This window comes from Pezoporus occidentalis, unplaced genomic scaffold (genome assembly GCF_034315485.1).
Source record: "Pezoporus occidentalis ecotype Australia unplaced genomic scaffold, CSIRO_AGI_Poc_V1 ctg50, whole genome shotgun sequence".
NCBI classification, from domain to species: Eukaryota; Metazoa; Chordata; class Aves; order Psittaciformes; family Psittacidae; genus Pezoporus; species Pezoporus occidentalis.
In genome coordinates this window covers 1,075,226-1,099,977 of record NW_026915836.1, presented here as the reverse complement: position 1 = coordinate 1,099,977, position 24,752 = coordinate 1,075,226, and the positions used below count along the sequence as shown (strand labels likewise).

The 24,752-nt window shown below is 38.4% G+C and overlaps 1 protein-coding gene across 3 annotated transcripts in view; it reads left to right on the top strand.

The window, feature by feature from the left end:
• The window catches only part of SRBD1 (S1 RNA binding domain 1), a 124,640-nt gene that overhangs the window by 34,532 nt on the left and 65,356 nt on the right, over window positions 1–24,752 (top strand). For all 3 annotated transcript variants that reach the window (XM_062637001.1, XM_062637002.1, XM_062637003.1), the window contains one exon: window positions 23,840–23,931. In XM_062637001.1, coding sequence (XP_062492985.1) covers window positions 23,840–23,931 — 92 coding nt within the window. The remainder of the gene's footprint in view (window positions 1–23,839; window positions 23,932–24,752) is intronic.

Genomic DNA, 24,752 nt, shown 5'->3' with positions numbered 1-24,752 from the left:
TGAGTCCATGCATCTACCCCCTGCTTCTGATAGTCTGATGAAATGCTGATGAATTTATGTCAGTCTGAGTTCAAAATAGTAAGTGATGCTTGCTAAACAAGGAGCAATTAGTACAGATTTACCATTTGAGCAATAGGTGACAGTAGGCATACCTTGTGAGAGCTGCTGTAGCTTTTGAGGGGAGCTGTGATAGATGACTTGCTCTGATGATCCTCTTTTTTTATTTATTAAACAAAGTCTCCTGGAGCTTGTGCTCTCAGATCACAAAACCCTTTTCTGTTTCCATGTACCACGTCTTCCCTTGATTGTTACTTGTTCATGATAGGGGGAAATGAATGCGTTGTATATATGTATGTATACATGTGTTGTATATATGTATATATACGTGAATCAATTCTGTGGAAATCCATGGTATGCTTTTGGATCAGGTTATCCTTATAAATTGATTTTCAATTAAAATCTCTAAGAAACGGTTTGTTTAATGTTGCAACAGTTAATTTTTAAGGAAGATCCATGTCAGCAGGTCGCAGATGAAGCTGGGTTGTTTTATAGTGCTTTAAAACCAGAATCCCAATCAACTTCTTAAGCTGTCATTCAGAAAGGTACTATGGACTTCAGCTTCCTTTACAAAAAAAGCCTGCAATATGATACTGCTTATGGTTTTTTTTTTGTTAGAAGGGGAGAATAGGATCAGAAATGATTATAAAAAACAAAAACCTTTTCACTTTTATGTCCAGTTCATCATATGGAACTTGGATCATGCATTTCCAGGGAAATGAGACAATTACAGTCTGTAATTTTAGAACCAAAGTGTTCAGTTGATGCATGCACAAATAATCTGGACAGGATGAGCTCGAATATTAATGATAATAAACAGCTGAACACTTAATTGATTGCATGTATGTGCAGAATATGCTGAGTTTCTGATACTAAAGTCATGTACAGTAACTTCAGAATGGTGCATCAGGTTATCACGTTGCTTCAGTATCCAAATCTACCAAGCACTTAACTACTACTTAACTACTTAAATGAGAACAGTTTCACCTTTTTCTTAGTTGTATGGCAAGTATCAAATTAACTGATTTTCACTTCAAACTATTTCACTTGTATCGGTACCAAACAAGACTTCCAAAATTTCTTAATTTCTTAATTTCAGTTTCTTTCAAAAACATTACAACATAGAATCATAGAATCGTTAGGGTTGGAAAGGACCTTAAGATCATTTAGTTCCAACCCCCTACCATGGGTGGGGACACCTCACACTAAACCATGTCACCACTATCTGTGCTCTAGAGCCCCTAACCACCTCTCCCAGGGCTCTGTAGTCCTTCTTGGTGTTTTCTGGGCTACTGCTGTCAGTGTCACTCGCACCCACATGGGTGACTAGAAGTTGGTAATAGTCAGTGGGACTTACTAGACCACGCAGCCTCTCTGCAGCATCCCTGATCCGAGCCCCTGGTAGCAAGACACCTCCCTTGAGACTGGGTCAGGCTGACAGATGGGTGCCTCTGTGCCTTTCAGAGTCCCCTACCACTATAACCTGCCGCTTTTTCCTGGCAGCACCAGTGGTGATCTGGATCTAATTTGATAGCTAATATGATAACATCTAATTTGAGAACTGCTTTGGTTTTGGTGCTCATAAATATATGAAAAGCAAGCAATTAAAGTATGAAGCTCCAACAATGGCAAGTACAAACTACGTACATCTTTACAGAAGTTTTCCAAGGAGAAGACGTACCAGTGGAGACAGTAGTAGGAAATGAGGCATATGGCACGATTTTTCGTGTGGCTTTAAAACCTGTCTGGCCTCAGTTTGACAGTTTGATTTAAAGCAAATATTTTTAAGTGCTTTTTTTTCTAACCAACATGGTTTCAGGTACCTACATCCAACCTAAATAACTGCAGGACTTTCTTTCCCTTTTTTTTTTTACATGCAGTTTCCCTCTTAGAGCTATGTTTATTGACTTAGATTAGGACTGGACTAGAGCCCAGAGACAGTCATATCTGGTCTTCAGGTTTTTTGTTACAAATCAGGTTGGTTTTTGATACTTTTTTTTTTTTACAAGGTTCAATAAATATTCTTGATTATTTATGTTAGTTCTATTGTGAGTTCTTGCCAAAGATATGTTGTATTATAACCAAAACAGATGTTCTGGTTTAGACAAGTGTATTTGTTTTAACAAGACCAGCAATGTAAATGAAACAACAGTGTGTTCAGCGTTAACGTGGCAGATGATGAACTTTTAGGGTTTTGTTGGCCTTTTTGGATTACATGGAAATCTTGAAAAAATATTTCAGGAATTTCATTTCATATTTCAATCACTGCAACTGGTTTCCTTTGATTATTGTTGGCTGAAGGCAGCTTGGCAATGAAAACTATCTGAATGACAGGTGAACTGTGCTAGAGCAGGACAATCATCACATTGGGAGAAGTAAAATCACAGTTGTTCTTTCAGCCTCAGTGGTTTCATCAAACCATACGGACCATCAATACAAACATTCTTGTTGGTCTGACTTCTCTTATGTGCTTCCTACATTAATGCACACTGAGAATAAAGTATTTCAGCTCATATTTAAAAGAAAGTTTGATAGGTATCATGAATTGTTAATAGTTTTCAACAAGCAGTAAAACATGCAGCCAGGCAAGTGAATTTTTTTTGTTGTTGTTTAGGTGGGTGGGTGTTTAATTTCTGTTATACTTCGCTTTAAACTTGATACAAAACCCTTTTCTGCCACTTTCAGCAAAACCTTTTCTTGCTCTTGAGACTTTATAAGCAATGTAATTAATAATTTACTGCTGTTTAAGTTCAAACACTTCTGTACTGTGACAAATAGGGGAAAGTCTGTAATGTCTTGTAAAGTTCTCATTGGGTTTTCTTTAATGTTTAAATTGTCTGCTTTAGAATACTTAGAAATGTTCTGCTAAGGTGGAGTAGGACTGTTTAATACCTTTTGAAGTTGGACCTTGGTGGCAAGAAATTGTTTTGGAAATGTTTTTGTTCTACAGGATTTTAGGTCCGCTTGTATTTTATAGGTGTCTGCACATGCTTTAAATATCCTTTTCAATTTAAATGTGTGTTTTATATTGTTGAATATCTACATTATACTCGCTCAGCTTTAACAAATGCCACTTTCAAGTTCCATGCCTCTACGTTTCTAATGTTACACTAGCTTAATTCCCATTACTTTTCTGCTTCATAGCACTCGCAGTTTGAAAGGGACCTAACATTCGGGTTCACATTATGATAATTAGGTTTCAAAGCAGTGTGGGGGGATTAAGATGTCTGAAGTCTAGTTGCCGAATAAAGTTCAGAACTACTTGTAAAACTTGTTTGAGTGGTTAACAGAAGTGGTTTTATTTATTCAGTGCTCATGCAGCATTAATCCGTATTTCATCAGGTACCCACAGTGCTGTAACTCTAGATATGACCTTGGGACTTAATTTACCCCATCTCAGTTTTCCTTATTAATGTGCCATGAAAGAGGTACATGAAAGATAGCCAACATCAAAGCACCTTTTCAAATAAAGTGGTTGATACGAATCCTCTGGTATTTAACACTGTCTGTCAAATGTTTCAGCTGGTTTGCATCCTTTTACAAGCTATTGCTTGCTGCATTAATGCAGTTGTTTCAAGTCTGTTGAGAGTACAAAGGGGAATAGGGATATGGGAAACCTTATTCCTATTTCTTTTTGATTATATTTTCTTTAAGCTGTTGGTTTTGTCTGTTAAGCTATATAACTCTATTGATGACACATTTATGTACGAACACCTACACACCTTAGGTCATGAGATGCCTGATAACAGGAGGTAGAAAGTAGTTTGGAATGTTTTGGCAAAAGGAATACATATTCGGTGGAAACAATGCACACGTCTAAAATGTGCACTGAAGAACCTTTGTTCTGCTTTCGTCTCTTTCAAGCTCTAGTGGAATCATGAGAAGTCCTGAGCAATGAAGAAATAATTTGAGGAAAAAACAGGTTTCAAATGTGAGTGAAGGGGATATGGTTAATAAAAATATTTAAAGTTATGCAGCGATTTCCAGTCAAACCATCTTCTGTCCCTTACTTAAAAGTTACTCTCTGTTGTGATTATTTTCCACAGCTGAGTAAGAGCTCATGATCGCGCACACTTCAAATACAAAATGGGTTTTTTTAATATGTTTCGCAGGAGATAGACCTGGAAATGGGAACCTCACTTTCCACTGGGACTTACTCCTCCTCCTCCTCTTGATTATTGATAACTTTAGGTAGTAAGTAGTCTTGTTCAGCACAGCATGGACTGCAATAAGCTCCTGTGTTTAAAATCATATCCGATGTTTCTTCTTGGTGCCTCCACAGGCTGGTATCTACGTTGAACTGAACCCATGCTATATTCAGAAGTCATCTTAGATTTTGAAGCAGTCCGAGAAAACAAGGATTCCCCTTTGCCCCATCTCTGTTGCTTATTTTATGAGTTGACTGTAGATACCAGTACCATCACTAGCCATGCTTTTCTGAGGTTAAGAAAGGGGTGAGCAGTGAGGTTAGAGAGGGACAGGTGAAATAGGAGATGATAACTTCAGGCTTGTCTAGCATGAATTTGGAACTTTTTAACCGAAACTTTATAAACCATACATTTGACATAATTCTGGAGCCATCTTCACATTCTCTTTCAGAGAAATAGCTTCACAGTTTTTTAAGATGAGGACAAGGACTAATTGGGAGTGTGTCAATGTAGCTTCAAGGGATTATGAATTCCTTTAAGTTCAGAAAAAGGGTAAGATACATATGTGGAGTCTAGACTTCAGCAATGTGAAGGCAAGGGGTTAGGAAATAAATATAACTAGCAAAAGAAATCTAAATCTTGAGGAAAAAGTCTCTTTTTCCAGAGCAGTAGGACATGTCATTTGGCTTGAGTTCAGGGCAATTTATAGGAAAACAGTTTTGGGGAAGAGTGAAAAGTTACTCATGCAACTTCCCTTCTAAGTTTTCTCTTTCTATGAGAAAATCATAATAACAGTAGTATCAAGCAGTGATTTTAAAAGTTATGTATTCTCGGTATGTAAATCCCTTCAGGCCTCTAAAGAATACGAAACAGGCAAACAAAAAAAAATAACCTGTAAAATTAGGGAAGATTTTAGGATGAAAAGTCATTATGCATGTGACTGTTCACGGACAACTGTGCATACTCTTTGGTTAGAAATATACTCTTCTCAAACATACTCTTGCAAATCGGATAGTGATTTTGAGAAAGTGATCACAATAATTCCTCCCACTTTGTTTTTTAACAGAGAAGTCACTTAGATATAGGATAGCAAAATGACTTCTCTGTTTTTAATCTTGTTTCCCACTTAGTGGTGATTTGTACACGGGCTGTTTTCTGGTAGATCTTCTGTTGTTTTCAGATAAATGAAACTCATCTTTTCTTCTAAGATAATCAGTTAGAAGACATCTGGTATTGCAGTACAACAAAAGTCAGGTGAGAAGGGAGAACCATCCAAAAATGGTTAGAAGCACAAAAGAACAACGTGTTGGAAAGATAAAAGGTTACTGAGAGGCAAAGGTTACGCAAAGAGCAAGAGCGGCACAGTGTCCCCATCAGGTCCTCTGGGAGCAGTCTTGGAATGTGTGCATTATATAGGGCATATTCATAGCACAAGACTGGGCATTTTGTTCTTAAAACTCACTTGAAATTAGATTTGTACCAAATACGTATAGCAGTGATTTTCATGTTCAGTATAGAACTACTGAAACTAAACTGTGAGTAGGGGATTTATTTTTGGGGGGTGTTTGACTCAGTCTTTAAAACACTGCTTTTATCACTTAACATTTTATACTGGTCTGTTTGCAATGCTCTCTCTGTTCTTAAGAGCTTTCTATGATGACACCAAAAATTACTCTGGCCTAAAGTCTATATTGTTCAAGGCTACTTCCAAAGCTTGGAAATGAAGAAGGATTTAATAGATTTAAAGAAAAAGGATTAGATCTTAGATTTGCTAGATTGCTACAATGAAACTAAGCTAGTTCATTTAGGTGTCTGATATTTTTGAGGGGGTGGAGCACGTAATAGGCTAAATATAAAGCTTTTCATTTTGGACTGAAATGATTTATGTTATTGTTTAATGTAGTTAAAACTTTTGAAGTTTTTCTGTGCCATTTGGTCAACTCCCCAAGGTTCTTACTGGTTTAATTTAAAAGGAAGATTTCCAGGAAGATCTTTAGTGGAATGAGCATAAGGCAATCTTATATCCACTTCTCCCAGAATTGGTTTTCTGATGTGGTCTGACATCCTTTTTTTTCTCTGAAGGGTCACCAAACCACCCTTCCTTGTGATAGGTGTTGACTTGCTCACACAATGTGATTATCAGCAGTGATTCTGGAGGGTGAAACTTTCAAGTGGTTGCCTATATCTGAAATGTTGCATGCTGTCTCTGCAGTGTGTGTGCCATCTTGCGCTTGGCAGAAGAAAGCAAGGAGCCTTTTGTTGAGAGGTGTCTGAGTGGTGGCCATGGTCTAGGGATAGCCTGAGGAATGCAAGGAGCCTGAGGAACCGGGTAGCTGGTGCTGCAGAATGAATGAGGGTGCAGTCAGGGAGTAAAGGACAGGGCACTTTCAAGGCACTTCCTCTAGACAGAGGCATCGATGTATAGTCTATGGGAACTTTGTAGAGCTTTGAGTTCAGTTGAGCTTGTGCGTTCCTTGTCTTTTCAATGCAGCAGGTTATGTCAAGAGAACAGTTCCTTCTCCTGTTCACTCCCCTAATGATTTGTGAACATGAATAGTGTACAGTCAGAGCTTAAAACTGAGGTTTGGACTTCAGCTGAAAAATGTGACCTAATGACATATTACTGCTTCTCACACTGAGCATTGGAGACAAACTTTCAACAGCTGTATCTGAGCCTTTTCCCAGTACTACATTTATTAATTTTGTTATTTATTCTTTTTTTAGCTGGAGTGAACTGAAGTAAGTTTGTTCCATGTAACTCCAGAGTATGTTTTAAAATGCTGTCTATTCATCATAAAGCATAGAAAGTTGGCTTTTGGTCAATTAGTGTGAGCCACTGCATGAAGAAAATGAGCCATGCTCTGTATGAGCTAGGATTGTGAAGGTTCAGTCGTAGGAGGCTTAAATGTTCCAAACTTGGTAGTGATACTGATCTCAAGTGAGAAAAGCTCAGGTTTTCAGGTAAACTGCAATGTAAAATTCTTGGAGACTGACAGTTGAATGGTTTCTTCTGTGTTGTTTGTGAATTCCTGGAAAGAAACCTGTGAACCACAGGTTGAAAACTACCGGGTTTGGACCTGAAAATAACAAAATATAGGAACATCTAGGAACTTCGTATTTAAAATAGGTGAAATTAGGTGAAATTGTGCATAGGATGTCCTCCCTTTCATTTATATTTGAAGAACTTTGATTATGGAAACTTGCAGCGTGGTCCTTGTTACCGACGTCTGTGCATTTTACACTGCTTGCCCTTACCCATTGCCTGAGATGAAATAGCGTGGCTCCACACTAGTATGGTATCACCATGCTAACAAGATCTTTGATACTGCAAAGTGAATGTAAACTAAAGCCATTAAAATGTTAATTTGTTTTGTGTCGATATTGTCTTTCTAAAAGAAGTGATGTTTGTGATGTTTGGGGTAATACCCTATTATCTTCTTAATACTAAAGAGACATCAGAAAAATATGTTTGTGTGTTTTAAGTGATGTCATGAAGTAGCTGTGGCAATTGATAAATTTTCACCAGAAAAGATAGAGAAAATTTGCTTAGGCTCACCAGCAGGAATCCTTTGTGGAATCCTCACGGGTTAATTTAAGTGGAAGGATCCAAATACAGTGTGATTAATTCCAGGGGCATCCAGATTAAAATCATATAAATACAAGATGTATCCTCTGATTTGTGAGATACTAGGACTGACTGGGATTGCACAGTCTGACCTGGTTGTATGTTTGGATAATGTTTTGTCTTCAAGTAGACGTTCTTGTAGGAACCTAATGGGGAAGTAAGCATTTTTCCATTTGTGTAAGGTTGCCAGTAATGTGTTTTTACTTAAGTTGAGATTCTGCCAATCTTCATTTATGAAACCACATTTGGTGTTTTGCACTTCAGCTCTTACTGGGCTTCCTTTATTATTGAGATGTGATGCACAGATTTATTTATCTATTTAAACTTACTGTGCTATTGTTGTTGATGCTGATAGCAGGAGGCTAGGTTAGGTGGTTAGACATTAGTACATTATTACATTATGCTGTCTAGCACTCTTCTTTAGATACCTTAATTTCAGTGGCGTTTAACTGGCAGAGAGTTACCTTTGGGATGAAATTCTTCATCCTAGATCTCTGTTAGTGTATGTGTGTGGGCTGCATCTATTTCTAAATAATCAGAAATGTTTAAGAAAATGAAGGAGTGAGCGTATGCATAAATGCTGTTGTTAGTGGGGAAACGTTTCTTTATTCTCTGAAGTATCAATACTGTTGAGATCTGGTGAAAATGGAAGTTTGTGTGCAAATCCAAAGTTTGTGTAGAAGTAGCCCTCTGAAAATACACTCAGGTTTGTTTTGAGTAGTAAACCCTGGGAAATTGCCACTTGTGCAGCTGATAACAAATTCCCCCGGTAACAGGAAACAAGTAGTACACATCCTGATGGAAAAAAAAAATCCCCAAAACCAAAAAACACCACAAATTGGCTTAGATTTTAGGGAGATTTGAAAATTAAACTAATTGCTTCTAGGTATCTGATAGGCTGAGAGTCTTCCACGACTGAAAAGCAAGTACAAAGTGTCTGTAGCAGTAAAGCAAGGGCTCTTTGCCTTTGCAGCTACATAAAATTGTCATTTCTGTTCCTGATCTCAGGCTGCCAGCTCTTAGCAGCTCTTGGCAGTGCAGGCAGTGAGTGCTACCCATGTTGCACCTTCACTTGCAGTACTTTTGTGTGATACTGACACCAGGGCCTGTGCTTGCCTGGGCTCATTTAACTTTTCTTACCAACACAGTTTATGGCAGTCTTAAAAGCTTCACGAATGACACTGAAAGAAGCCACAGCACCAGGAGATACTTCAGCATACTTATGATGTTTTCAGGGCTTGAGAGGCAGAGAATATAGACGTGCTGTGTGTCTCAAAGGGCCTTTGAGTAGGTTATTTCAGCTTGAAAAGGGATTACATTTAGATGACTGCAGTGTCAGGTGGTTTTAAACTGAAGGTACCTATTGAGGATAATTCGTTTTTATAACTGGATCCTAGCAGTTTTGTCAATGATGAGTAAGTGGAGGGAAGAAGAAATGATCCATTTGTTGTGGTGGGTGTTACACAAGCGAGGAAGAGTACTTCTGAAAGGGAGATATCAAAAAGCCCAAGCTATGTGAAGAACCTTCTATACCAGACCCTTTTAGCATCAACAACTGGGAACAGTGGGCAAGGGGAGGGGAAAGGGCTGAGAGTGGTGCAGCTTTTCATGTTCTTTTTCAGTTTTGGGAGATTTGTGTTTCTTTGGTGGCTACATGTGCAGTTGTGAATGTAATCATACCCATTTAGCAGTTCCGTACATTAGTTATTTTCCTTGCCTTCAGAAACACAATGTTCCTGAAAACAAATGTGTTGCTCACATAGAAACGATGTTTTCACTTGAATCCTTTTTCCAACTGGAAGTAATATCACAGTTTCTGTGTCAAATTCTTTTATGTAACATCAAATACTGTTCAAGTAGCTCAGTTGTCTGTGGAGCTTTATAAATAAAAAGCCTGGAGGTGGTGGGGGGAAGATGTCCATCTATGTGCAGTTATTGCTAACATTGAATTGGTGTTTCACATTAAACTTCCCTCTCAAACCTACTTTATATTTTGTTAAACATCTTTGGCAGCTAAGGCAACATGCCTACTGCCTGTTCAGTTCTTTTATTGGTTTGAACTAGAACTAACATTTGGCTAAAATACGTTTTGACATCTGAATTTGACATAAATGTTTCAAGGAAACAGTTTCGACGTGCGTCCTCCATGGGCGCTTCTCTTGTCAGCGTTATAACATTGTACTGTAAATATACTTTGGAAGTTGGCTTTCAGTAAAAATCAGTGATGCATTTATTACTTGTTCTGGTGTGTTTTTTTTCTCATAGTGTAAAAATCACTGCTAAAAGTTGTGTTGTCATTTTGTTATAAAAGGTTTTTTCTTCTTTTTTTTTTTCTTTCTTTATTTTTTTCCCTAGAAGTTAGTTTGTCATTTTTAAGTAAATCAAACTGGATATTCCTGTGTTAGTTCTCAGTGATTATCTCCCTGCTGAAGGAAATGTTAGCTCTAATCTTCTGCTATAAGAATAAATAGGAAGAGACGTTGTCAATTTGAATGTTTTAAAATGAAATAGTTTTGAAATCATGATATAGTATCCTTTTAATATATCCCATTTCTTTAGCTAGCGACAAAACCATAGAATTTTAGAGGAATGTTTCATTCCTTTTAAAGGAATGCTTATGTCTGTCCTTCTCTATTCCCCTTGTTTTTCTCCAGTCCTGTATATACCCTGGCTGGTTTTGCAAGCATCCTGCTGCTTCCTTTACCTGCCTGTCCACAGCTGCTCACTTGGTACCTCCTCAGTCATAGCTTTCTCCTTACAGAAACTGCCTAATGACCTTCTGGCATTCTGGAGAGGACTCCTCCTTGGAAAGGCCGTGCTGCTGATCATTGTTAGCAGTGAAATTTAGGGGAAATGATGTTTCCTTCCATTGGCCGCTTTTTGATAAAGCTGTCACAGTAGGTTGTAGGTTGCTGGACTTCTGACATTATCAGGAGTTAATGTTTTCTGACCGAGAGAGGGGTTTGAGTGAAAGGGTTGTTCTGGCGCTAAGTAAGAATTAAAAACTGGTGGCATCTAATTCAAAGCAGATTCTCTTCAGTTTTATGGTCTGTAGGGTATTTCTCCCAGGTTTTTATAAAGCGAAGATGCAGATTAAATGTTGCTTACAGTAGTTTCTGTAAATATGTTTAATGTGCAAATCTGAGTATATAGTTGATTATTTTTTAGTTGACCTTAAATACCAGCATTATGAAGCCAGGCTGAGTTGTGGCTAATATTAGGTTGTGCTAAACTAAAATTTGCAATTAGTACAATGTACTTTGGAGATGCTTCCTTTATGTGAATTGTCTTTGTGTCATCTGAAATACCAGTTTTTGCATTTGATGCAAGTTGAAGCTTTCAGTGATTAAAACAGGTCTCATGTCAAAATTCTAATGGAATATGCATGGTTTAAGTTCATGTCTACTCCTTGTTTATAAGGCATTTTAAGTTAGTTTCCATTGAGAATTATGATACATATAAGATTGGGGTTTCTTCTTCTTCACTGTGCCACGGTTGATGTAATTAAATTGCACAAATCACATGGTGCTTGTGATGATGGTGATGTGAGCTTTTCTGAACTTCAAAGAAAGTTAAGGCTTGGAGCTTGTGAAATCTGTTTGTTCTGGTTCTCGGGGTTCAGTTAAACCCAAATCCATGTCATGTCAGTCTGTGGTATTAGTAACCTGACCAGTAAATGCCCTGGAATGGACGAGCGCAGATCTGTTGTTGCATGCGATGACAGTGTGTGAATGTGAGTATACTCTGGCTCAGGGCCGTGGAGATGCTGACAGCAGCGATAGTCCTGGCCTGTCTACCAGGGGCAGGCTGAGGATGAGGCTTGGCTCTGCCACCTCCCGCACTAGCCAGCAGAGCTGAGGAGTGCCTTAGGGCAGAAGATGCTCTGCCATATTAAAGGGTGCTGCATCTCCCACCCTGGCATATGTTCTCTATAACCCCCTGTAGGATTTGACTGCATCAGCCAGAGCGCCTCTGGGCTCTTCACCGCTGCGCTGCCATGGAGTCTGTAGCAGATAGACTCGTGTTTTCATTTGGACAATTATTAATATTGTATTGTCTCCTCTTCTCCAAGTAGTTGGGGGTTTTTAGTTTGATGTTTGGTTTGTTTTTAGGTAACAGCTATTAGTTATCAACTGCAAGAATATCTTAACAGTTTAACATCAGACACTTGGAATTGAGTGGGCCTACTGTTAACTGCTGCAATCAGCAGGGTACACGTTTCCATTCATTTCTGAACTGGTTTGGGTTTTTAAAGAGTCTGAACCTCAGTTTAATATTATCGTAACCTCATTTCTCAGCTACAGAGAAGCCAAGTAGTCCTGTTAACACGTAGTAGGTTTTGGAGTCTCCATTCATGGAAATAGTTGAAACCTGAGTGGACTCAGCCCTGAGCAACTTGTTTTGGTTGACCCTGCTTTAAGCAAGGGTGTTAGACCAGTCAGTCTCCACAGGTGCTTTTCAACTGCTGTGATTCACTGGCATTGAAGAGTTTCCAAAAGCTGAAAGCATCATTTCAAGACCCTTGCTCTTCATTGCTGGCTGGTCTTGCAGAATCCACACATAAGAATCTAATGACCCATCCAGAGAAGTAGGTATGTGGTAGATCCCCATTGCCCATGTCATAGAGTAACTGTAGACTCTACTGGCCATTTGCAGGTGCTGGTTTTGATCATCTGTGCTTTCTGTGCAGTGCTCGCTAGAAGATCCTTCAGTTGAGTTCCAGCATTGCTTTCCTTTCTTGCTATCCAAATATGAATTGACAGGAAAGCTTTGACATAATTTGCTCTCATTTTGAAGTAACTTGTGTGATGAGGAGAGAAAAGTTTTGATTGGGGGAAGGAGGAAATCAGTCTTCCATCCTAGGGCTTTGGTTTTGGGTGGAAGTTGGGCCGTCAATGGATTTATCAACTTACTTGCATTCCAAGAAAAAACTGCATATTAACTTCCTGCTGCAAATTGGTCATCTTTTAGAGAAAACAACTTAGTTGTATTTGTAAATGATGAGCAACTATTTTACTTTCGTTAATGTCTTTGTTTTATGTCTTAACAGTGATCTGCAACTTATCAAATGCTTCCAAGACATTTTCCCATTATAAAATGGGGGGTCAAAAAGAGGGCTAATGTGGTTAAAATGAAATTAAGCATAAAAAGCTTGAGTCCAGGAGAAGTGTTTGTAACTGGATGAAAAACATGTTTTAAATGAAGTGGTCTTTCACCATATGTTTATGCCAGTTCTAGTGATATTACTCATGGAAAGTCTCCCATGTGGATCTGTCACAACCCGAGGGAATAAATTATTCCCTTTTAAAAGAAGGGAGAAAACAAATACAGCACTACCTAACTGCACTTTTATTTCATTAATTACAGATATTTATTTTTGTCAGCTTTTTCCCCTTTTGGTCTTGCTGAAAGAATTTATTTTCTGTAAAAAACATGCAATTCATGAATCCAGTTCAAGTTTGTGGCGATTTGGTGGTTATTTTTGTTTGATTTTTGGGTTTGGGGTTTTTTGGGGGTGTTTTTGCTGTTTTCTGTTTGTTTGTTTTAACTGAGATTGATACATACTTCTGTTTGTAATACAAAATGAGAGGTATCCAGTGTATTCTTTTTTATCCTTTAACAGTTTAAAATACACCTCATGTTTAGCTCGCTCTCCTTTGAGGATGTATTTGGTTCAGATTAGCACCTCTTGTTGTAGATGCCCAGAAGTTGCTTATGGTGTTAGTAAAATAATAATTCTTAGAACTATGACAGTGAGGAGCACCAGAGAAGATGTGACAGAACCCTCAAGGCCTGAAAGGGAAACTATGTGTAATTTAATTAAAACACATTCAATGTTCTTATGCTGCTCTACAGACGTTTGAGTACATCTCTCTTACCTTCGCATCTGTGTCTGAGGAGAGTAACTGAGCAATAAAGGTGTGCTTGTTAAGGTAAAGCTTCATTTGATTTTTGGTTTGTTTTTTTTTTAATGGTATTTGTTTTGGGTTGTGGGTTTTTTTTTTGTATTAAAAATATTACTTTTTTTTTTTTTGAAGAATGTGTAACCTACTCTTTTTCTTAACTTTCTATTTTTTTTCTTCCTGTCTGTTGCTATAATCCTTTTTATATTGCAATGCTACAGTTCCTTCATAGGGAATTGATTTTGCTGAAAACACTAAACTAGTACCTCAGTTTTACAGCCTTTTTTTCCAGTGTAGAAAAACAATTTCCTTGATGGACAGAACGAAATACTTCTTGATCGCTATCAGCTTTGAACAGTCATAATTTAGAGTATAATTAGAGTAGGAAAATGTCAAAGCAAACTGTTTTTTTTCCTGTGTTAAGATAAATGAAAGAAAAAGCAAAGCAAAGATACAAATGAGGACTTGATAAATTGTGAGAGCACTGTCATGATGAAGTTTGTGGAAATAACTTTTCAGAGATAGCAGCATGGAATTCTGATCAGGTCTGCATGAGGCGCCATTTACTTCATGTAATGTTTGTCTCGAGTATGTTGAGCAGGGGAATAAACGCAGGAGGCAAGCGTCTCTTCAGTGAACTAAAGCAGACAGCTTTGTTTTTAGGTGCATTCCAAGTCAACGTAAGAGGAAACGACATGGCTAGAAAGACGTGGTCACACTTTTCTTTATTATTTAATATCTCAAAGAAGTTTTTCTGCCAGCGTTCATTCTGATTCCAGAATTCCTAATTTATTTTGAGTTTCACTACGTTTAAAACCTGGGTACTGCAGAGTTCAGTAAACTGTGCCAAGAAGTGTCTGTAGGTTAAAAATATTTAGTACGTTGTCTTCAGATACAGCCTAGATGTTAAGAGAGATGGGGAGGGAACAAAGAAGAGCAGCAGCAGGGGATCTGTGATTCCTTCACCCCGTGCACAGCATCTATCCACATTGCATTGCTCAGCTCTAATGGGAGTGTAGCTGTCTCCAGCCTTCCCTTGTGGATCTGTGCTTGGGGAGAGGGTAGCTTGCTAAGGAGAGTTCAAATATGAAGATCAGTGATATTGTAGTGGGGGGGAGTTAAGAGGAATAAAGCCTGTCTCAAGCCAAAGCTACAGGTCAGAATTCTGCATGAATCAGGGCTGTGGAGGCTGCACGCAGCACTCGCCAGGCTGCTTCCCAACTGCCCAGAGTGAGCATTAAAGAAAATGACAGTTGCTGGAGGTGCCATTGTCCAAGAGGCATTTTGTTCCATATGTTGTGGTCTTGTCCAGTTATGCTCCACTCTGGGGACACGGTCTTCATGAGAGTTAATGTGACTCGAAGCTCCAGCCTTTGGTCTGGCTTAACCACTGTGTTTTAGCCACAACAATTGCGGCGTATGTGATGCCCCTTCTGCCAGTTAAAAGTGATTCTAGAGAGTGTATTCACTGGAGAACCTGATGGACTTTCCTTAATGGATCATTTGTATCTTAAATGTCCGGTGTCCTGCAGGAGAAGGGTGGTGTGGGTAGGACAGTGTGTGCGATAGGGAAATGGTTTTGGTTGGAAATTAGATAGACTTTAGGCAGATGTCAGTTTTCCTAACTACAAACTGTTGGTGACAAGGCCAAATGTAGATGACACTAGCAAAGTCTAGGTATTTCTTTATCGGCAGGAATGTTTTTTTTTGTTTTAAAAAGTCTTATTTGTTCCCAAAACCTTAATGCTTTATAATGCTTCAACTTGAATAAATATGCATATGCATGATTATGAATCACTGAGTTCCAGGGTTTTATCTTTTGTTTCTGCTGCTTTTCAAAGTAGGCAGGATGGGTCTTGTTTGTTTCAAGATCCTGCATGGCTTGAAATGGGCTGGATGAAATATCAGCTTTCCCCATGTGCAACCACTGCAGGGGTTTCTGTTTAGCTGAGCTGAGAAGGAGCTGCTGACCAGACAGCCTTGGTGATAGTCTCCTGCTCTGGAACTTGCAGTTTGGCTGTGTTTCACGGTCCTGGGTTGGGCTTGTTGGCTTCACCAAGCTTTTGAGAGCAGGGAGGGTCAGGGGCTAAGTAAGGCTGCTCATTGAGCTCTTCAGCGTGGGATGGTTTTGCTAGGCTTCTGGGGTAGCATCTTTTTGAATAGTGCCATGTTTTTAATGTGTGTGTCTAGGCAATTTTGTTTCAAAAGTCTATGAATATATGAAATGTGAGTGTAAAACTGAGTGTTGGCTTGGTTGGTCTTGAAATTATAAAGTGTATTCATAAGGAACATACCTGTTTTCATGCCTATTGTATTTTTAGAAGTGGACTCCAGGGTTTTTATTTCCTGTGTCAATCCTTATGCCTTTTATTACTGTCTTTCCTTTGTTTTAATATTGGGCAGTTTCAGGTATGTAACTTTTTTGCATATTTGAATACATCTATTTATCATTAATTCTGCTTAGAATTACTTTAATGCCATTATCCTGTAATCATATAAAATGTGTTTTTCTCTTTTTAAACTTGTCCCTGTGCATTAAAGTAATTGTCTATAAAGTTATTTTATTGCTGCCATTTCTCTTCATGGCGTTACTGCAACAGGGAGAAGAGCAGTAGCTAAATGTTCTTAGTTCCTACTGTACTAGTGTTTAAAGTAAAAATGAATTACTTAACTGCTTTTTAGTTGGATGGTTAACTTGGAAGTAGGTTTTTGGACCTGGAGTTCGGATATTAAAGCTCTCTACAAGAGCAGGAAGGAGCTTCAGCTCCAGCTGCTCTATGAGCAATGACAGGACCCGTTGTCTGAAACTGTCAATGAGAGCGGTGGGGGTAGTCACAGGTGACTGTCACCTTCAGTCTCGAGACATGCCACCCGAGGTCTTTCACTTTTCACTGCATACATGGGACATGTATTTCTTCTGGGGATGAATCCGCAGCACCAGTTTTGTTCTGATAACAGCATCTGGCACTAGATTGATTTAACAGGCTATGAGGTTTGCTCTTTTCAGATATGCACTTGTACGGCAGCTTCTGTGCAGCTCTGACATGGCCACACGCTACTGTTGTTTTTTCTGCCTCCTAGCACCACGTGTGAAGCTAAAGCTCTTTGACACCTGCCATTTGGACCCTTTTCTTACTGAAAAATGTCATCGTTTTCAGACAAGATGAAGACAGATATCTGATCGTTCTTCCCTTTGTAGGGATGTGCTAAGGGCATGGTTCGTTCGCAGATGAATAAAGGATTCCAGGCTGTAGCTATACAGTTAGCTTTATTAGTTCAGTGGAGTAGGTAGGTTTTGACTTAGGGATTTACAGAGTTATAGCTAGTACAGAAGTTAAAGCATGGTAGCTCATTGTTATATCTTGCAGTAATTCTCAAGCCTGTTTCATTGTGCTGCAAGTAACAATTGTCTTACCGGTTCACTGGCAGGAAATTTCACACCACGTTTCTTTGGGGAGGAGAATGATGGTAGTTGAGGAATTGAAATCTAAGTTTTTAATTCTTTTAATTTTATAATCAGTGAAACATTTTATGTAGGATGTTTTCTGCCTTCATCCAAGCGTGGAAGTTGGTAGAACCTGGCTCCATTTTTCTAAAGTAGTAACTTTTTAAAGGAGAAGCTTTTAAATCCTATGCCACAATTGCTTCCCCCACTTTTAAACAGTGATAGAAACAGGCCTAATTCTTTTCATTATGTTCTAAAGATCTACACTGTCCACCAACAAAGCCATCAGCTTAACTGGCAGTGAATATCTCTTGTGTCTGAACAGGAGAGGTAATCCCTAATTCAAGGATGGTTGCCTTGAAATTCTGTTATTTCGGAAGATGCTTTATAAGGTACTTTATTATTGTCTCTGCTGTAGGGTCCGCAAGCTGTTTCACAAGTAGGGTTTCTTTCTGAAAGACGCTGTTTAAACACATTGTTCTCTGGTGTAGTTTGCTGCATTGACAGCTCCTGGTCGGAAATAGTTTAGTAATTTTTACTTTAAAAAGTACACCGAGTTGGTTAGGACAAATTTGCTTTATTCTTTGTGTGGTGTGATTTCTGGTTACCTTTGTGAAATACTGAGCAAAATCATTCATACGAGGATGGAAACGTTTACGGACTCTGTTGTGAATTCAAAACACTAGTTGTAAGCAGAATTTCACCTGATGTTTTCTATGGAGACTTAAAGAATGTGGCTGATCAACAAGGTGGGATCTGTATCACTGCTTATCATTTGACGTGCTACCTGAAGACACTTTGTGGGCTTTATTTCTTGTGTGCTTGGGAGCTCCTGAGCAGGAACTGTACTTTAAGACTTGTGTTCTCCACATCTCTTTGAATGTATTGACTATGAGGCAGTTTGAGCTTTTTCTGTGTAGTATTTTTGCAAGAGGACAATAACACCTCTTGTCTAATGTGGCTGATTCTGAAAGGTGGGCTTCCATAAGAGCAAAACTTGAGTGGTGTGTAGTGCTGGAATGTTTTGAATGAAGCAGTGGAAATAGATGAAAATTCCTTTCCTAAGAGTGTATTTTGTCATCGTAAAATGTTTAATACTGGAGTATCCCCTTACTTATATATATTGCTAAAATTTGAAGTTAAATCTTCATATTACTTAAAACCACAGATTAACTGTGTGGGGTTTGGCTTGATTTTGTTCAATAATGATTGCTTTCTAGTAAAATCTTCTAGTATTTCTAGTATAATCTCTTTGTTGTGTTTCTAACATCTTCCTTTGCCATAGCACTAGATTATTGGAGGTGGGAAAGACTAAGTTTTGAATTTAATCTCATCTGTCAGAATAAACAGGCTTTTAAAAACCTTCTAGGGCTCTTTATTCTTTGAATACGTTATTTAGTATACACCAGAACCTTTTTATCTTGCACTTCCATGACATATGTTCTTCATAAGGGGAAAAAACGGAGTAATGGCTTGCCTGTGTCAGAGCCAGAGTCTGTCAAGCCTGGTATCCTATTGTTCCTGTGGCGAAGCGCGTGTGGCTGAACAAATCACTGCATCTTGCTCAGCCTGCGCTGGACTGCAGTCTCCAGTTGGCTGTATTCATCACAGAAGGGACTTGTCTGTGCCCAGTGTGTAGGGGCTGGAATGCGCATGTACCCCCAAAAGTGAGATCCTGGGAATGGCTGGTAACTGCCCATTGACCTCAAGAAACATGCAGCTAGCCATTGGTAATGGTGAGGAGCTGGAGGAGCTGGCAAAGTTGCTTCTGCCATAGGTGCCTCATAGCTCTCAACCATTATTGGTTTTAGCCTTTTCTGAAGCTAGTTGTACCCAATGGATTTCTTATTCATAGAATAACCCGGTCTTCTTTAGAGCCTTAATTAAGTCTTCCGTGCTTTTCCTCAGTTTGTTTTTACTCATTAAATCTAGTAACATTATTAAAACTTGTATCATTCCAATCAAGCTTCTAAAAGTATCATTCTTTTCTAGAAAGTATTTTGCCATTTTATTTCATTTTGGTTTTCTGTCCTTTAATTCTTAAGCCACTTCTTTTAGTAAGTAACACAGAATAATGTTTTTGACTCTTGTCTTCCCTCTTTGACCCTTCTACTTTCCTTTGTGGGAGCCTCCAGCTTTTGTTGCCATTAGCTTATGAAGGATATATTTATTCAGTTAATATGTAAAAAGTTGGGTTAGAGGAGTTAATGACACTTGCGGAATTTTGATTGAGAAAGGAATTATGTTTTAGCAGGCCATCATTTTGTGTCCAAATATGAAAATGTGGGTCCTTTGAGGCTGACATACTCCTTTGCTTTTAGAGCGCCCATGATTTCCTTCCGAGTATTAACACTGGTTTCTTCTTTGTATTGGTATTGTTTCTTCAAATGTTATTTTAAAGGCTTCAAGTTGTAAATCAGGGTTTTGGAGATTGTAGGAACAGTAAGTTACATAAAGTCAGATAAAGTTACTTTTTCTCTCTGTAGGTTATTAATCCAGTGTTGCATTCGATTGTGGGGAAATGACTTAAGTGCAATAAAACAGTCTGAAATGTTGGTAAGGTTCATGGAAATGTCGGGAAGCTGTATCCATCATTAGCGCTAGAAGCCTCTAGACTAATACATCTGCTTCATTAGACATGTATGAGATTCTTGCACATTGTTTTGTAAAGATTTTCAGTGAAAACTTGCTGCTTAAGAACCACTGGAGTTTTAGAAAATGTGCCGTTACACTCGTGTACATGAAATTGTAATACAGAATCACAGAATAGTTAGGGTTGGAAAGGACCTTAAGATCATCAAGTTCCAACCCCCCTGCCATGGGTAATATAGTTAAATGACTGTTGGTAAATCTAGCTTGTTACATGTAACCTTTAATTTAATGCACTTTTGTAGGTATGCAATAGCTTTGAATTTTACAGAAAAAAGTATTCTTGGATTTTTATTTTTTTTTACCTTTTACAAGAAAGGCTTATTCCTGTAAAAATTAAGAAATTGGAAATATGAGTGTTTTGAACAGGTCTCCAAGTTAACTTTTCATACGAGATCTATAACGCTTGCTTAAGCTGAGAAAGAAAACTCACTGTAGTAATTTTTAAAGGCTCCTTAACAGTATGCAGAATACAGGGGCCATGGTCTCTAGCATAAAGCTGAGGGTCCAGCAGGTGGTGCTAGTGGAATACGGTTAGCGTTGATTTAAGTGTCCCTTAAGAAACGTGATTGAGACTGGTGCCTTGCAACAAGCCTGTTTGCACAATTAAAAAGAGAAAACTGCAATCTTGTGTAGTGCCTTTGTGGTCTGAGCATTTTAATTTTAAGCTCGGTAGAGATGCTGCGGAAAAAAAACGAGTTATAGGGCTGTGGATGTGGGAAATAGACTGTGTGGAGGCATAGTCCCAGAGTTTTTACCTGCTTTTCTTGCTAATTCAGAAAGCAGTTTGTGAAACTTGTCCGTTCATGTACTATAAGCATATCATACCGTAACCACTTGCCTATTTAAATAGCAAAATAGCTTTTTAATAATGTTGTTTTAACTGTTGAGGTTTTGGTCCGTGCAAGAATCTTTCCTCTTAAGGAATGCACAAAATGAGGATCTCATGAGGGGGTGGGGAAGTTTAGTTTTCTGGTTTAATCCATTTTGTAGCTTAAAAAGTCAAAGTAGAAAGAAATTCTAGTCTGAAGATATGCAGATCTTGAAATACACTTTTTACCAACTCTTACGTAGGCTTTTTTTTGAGTCTCTTGAAAATTGTACCCTTTAAAAAAGGGGGGGAGGGAAAGGTTAGAGAACAGTGACTGCAGTAGTTTAGAGTAAATTTCTGTTGCTTGCTATTTGAGCAGGTTTGGTTTTGTCTTAATGTGCCCTGACATAAAGTATGTATATTCTTTGAAAGCATGATGTAGAGCATTTTAGAACATCAAATTAGCTTAAATCGTCCTATAAAACATCCCCTTTTAAAGAGAATTATTAGAATTTGGAAAACAAAGTGTCTGTGAACCCAAGTGGCTTGTCTCCTGTCTGCTCCAAGAGCAAAATCCAGAGCAACTGCAAAGAAAAATTCCCAAACCTAATTTCCTTGCCATCTTAACGTTGTGAGCAAGCTAAACGGTTTAGTCTTGTGTGTGCCAGTGTCACGTTAGTAACCACCTCACTGTAGCTAAAACCAAACTAAATAAAGCCACAAGCCAGCCACTCAAGTTTGGCTGACTATGCTTGAACAAACCCCGGGATGGTTTCTTTGGAGTTCATGCCCCTACACGTTTACTCTGGGTAACAAATTCGTTTAACGTCTGGGTTTTACTGTCTTATGCACAGCACTATGGGGTTCTGCGTGAGTGGAACTTTGGTGTCTGCTACACCAAATACTTCATAGAATAACTGCACACACACACAAAAGCATCTCAGAGTGGATGTCCAGTGTATGCTGCTTCTGAAAGTGCTTTTTATATCTTGTTTTTCTCCTTGAGATAACTTTTTACTTGGCTTCACCCTCCTTGTGCTCCCCCCGGTGTGTAAGTGTTCTTGCACTTGAGGAAAGGAAATGTGCTCTCTTCAGATGTTTCTTTCTCCCATCCTGAGTTTATTTTTATTTACTCGTTTTAGTAAGGACGTTTTGTATTGCCTATCTTCAAATATGGCATGATTCACTTCCTACTGTAGAAGAACAGTGTTACTGCAGTCCTCTCGCTTCTGAAAACTATCAGTGTAGCATTGATGAGAATCAATAAACTCTCAAGTGTGTGAAAATTCCCATCCAGGGACACTTTGTTTTTTCACAGCATAAAATACAGGGAGGGATCAAGCAAGAAGCTCTGTGCAGTAATGTACTTAATAGTACAGCATTGTGAAAATGTGTACAAAACACTGGTTTTCTTCTTTTTTAAGTGTAATAGCAATGTGTTAGATTGAGAAATTGCACAAGAAGTAACTTTTGGGATCTGTTTGAATACCAAGATTGAAGAGCCATTAGTTGAAAAGCTGTTAGAAGTATGTGTTAATGTGTGTGTTTTCTTGGAAGCAATAAGGAAAAGGGAGCTCTTGCCAAATGCTGCCTTTATAAGGTGTGAACAGGTTAAGAAATACTTTCTGCTGCATTGTTCTTTACCTATTAATCAGAAAAATCAGTTTGAGGTTTCTGTCAGCATCTTCCTTTTCAAGCAGTTAGGTTTTTGTGATGTGACCATGTTTCTGAACTCTGTAACGGGACTGTTTCTTTATGTCAGTTATAGGAAAGGAATGCCCATAATGCTGATTCGTTTTAAGAGCCCATGTAAATAGTTTCATTTTCACTTGCCCTGTTCAGCTGCTCTGATTGTTTGAATGGGAACAGGATTTTATTCTCTGTATTTATTGAAAGATTCAGTCTGTCTGTAATATTGAAATGTTCTTTTGAGTTTCATGTAACTATAAAATCTGACTTGGTACTGTGCTCTACCAGATTCCAGCTGGGAGGAATCTGTAAAAACAAAAGAAATTCTTACCTTTTATACTTGCGTTTCACACTACTTACTGTTAGCGTGCTTGGGACATTGAATGGGAATGTGTTTCATCTCTGAGTTGTTCTCCAGCTTTTCCAAAAGGAGAGGCTTCTATTTAAAAAATCGACCTACTAAATACTCTGAAAAGGTGAATTTATGGTCTAATTGTAAAACAATATAAAGCAAAGTTATAATTTCAATTGAAAGGTCTGGTCCTTAAGGAAGGAAAGCACAACCCTTCTGGCAAAGATAAAGTTACTCTAAGAGTGGAATAGTAAAAGTAAGAGTAGTTCAGAAGCCGATAGTGTGCCTCTGCGCTGCAGTAGCGGTACGATGCCTTAATTATGGACCTGAAATTCAAGTTCTCTTGAAGTTATTTGAAGCAATACGCTGTTGATTCAGTGGTGTCCAAATTTCACAGCTGAAAATAAACTTATGCTGTGAACGCTCGATGGCCGTTTTCTCTTGAGTGGAACTAGAGCACTCAAGGGTATTTTAATTGTGTTGTGATTTGAGTGGGTGAGTTTATCCTCATTACTAAATGAGCTTGAGGTGTGTGGTGGATACATGAACTGTAGCTTAAGTTACCGAAGACAAGCAGTCTGTGTTTTTCTTTATGGATGGTAGTGAGCGCAGGAAGGATACGATATGAAGTGCCGCTGAGAAGCAAGCTGCAGCTCTGTGTATCAGGTTGGAGTTTTGCTGGGTATCTCGGGCAGACAGCTTTAGACTGTGTGTGCACACTCGTGTCTTGGATTCGGGTAATAGTTTAACTGATGTTAGACTCGAGAATGTAGGTGTTCTCAATGAAATCATCAGGTGGGATTTTGTTTTGTTTATGGAAGCTGGTTTGCCTGTTTACTTCTGCTAACACTTGTTTCTTGTGTTCATTTTCTCCGTTGTAAGATTACTGCAGGGCCAGATATCACTCACAGTGTGTATTTATAATAGGGCCAGAATTGCGAAAGAATGGATATTGTAGGTCAGGGAGGTGTGTTTTAGTTTAAATGGATATATTTTTCTTTGTACTGTCTTCCTTTTGCAAGTATTAAGTTGATTGAAAGCATTTTTAAAACACAGGGTTAAAAAAACCCATCTAAATATCCAGTTAAGTCACTTACTAAGTCTTTCAGTCATGTTTTTCAGTTGTGTGGTATCTTAATTATTTACTGTTTCGTTTTCAGCATCGTTAGTGAAGCAGGAGCATCCATCTACAGTGTCAGTCCAGAAGCGTCCAAGGAAATGCCAGACCTGGACCCTAACCTGCGAAGTGCAGGTATGAAGTGTATTTTGTTTTTATCACTGTTTCAACATGGAGCTCAAGCCTCAGTTTTCAGACGATATTGTTTATAATATTAAGTGTAATAACAGTCTAAAGTATAAAAAGTGAAGGTTTTGGATGTTTTGATTCCAAACTAATTCTGCTATCATTTCACATTTGAAGTCTTAGGTATGCAAATCCGTGGCATCTTCTACTAAGGCCTGTAATGTAAACGTCCTTGTGGGTGTGTGTATTCCTTCAGCAGGCTGGTACAGGAGAATTTCTGGGGATTAATATTAATGATGAATTGTATAAACTTTTATAGGACAGGTCCATGCCCACAAGAGGTAGACCTTCCCTCTCTTCTCTTGTCCTTTTTGTGTACACAAACATCTCTAACAATAATTAAACACTTCAAGGGCTGGAAAAAACAGGTAAGAATAGAACACATAATTTAAGGGTGTGCATTCATTGTGATCGCTTTAAACTCTTTAATGTAGCTGAATATAGTCCTTAAGAAATACTGTTGAGGTTTTTTCAATTACCTACTTCAGCATAAATGTCACTGAGGTATAATACAGCCCAAGTTCTTAGAAATGTACAGGTGCCACCGTTATAGTTTTCAGTGTTTGGTTAAAGAATAGTCTTTAAAGACCAAATTCCTAGCAGTTTCATTGGCATCCCAATTCTACTCATGAGTTTGGTTTATTGGGAAACAGCTGCAAAGTAAGGTCTGAGGCTATTTTTTGATTACTTTATTTGTGTGTTTTTCATTTGCGTGTCTTTTTGTATCTCTTTATCTGCCTCAGGTTTTTATTTTCTTCATTTTCCTGCAC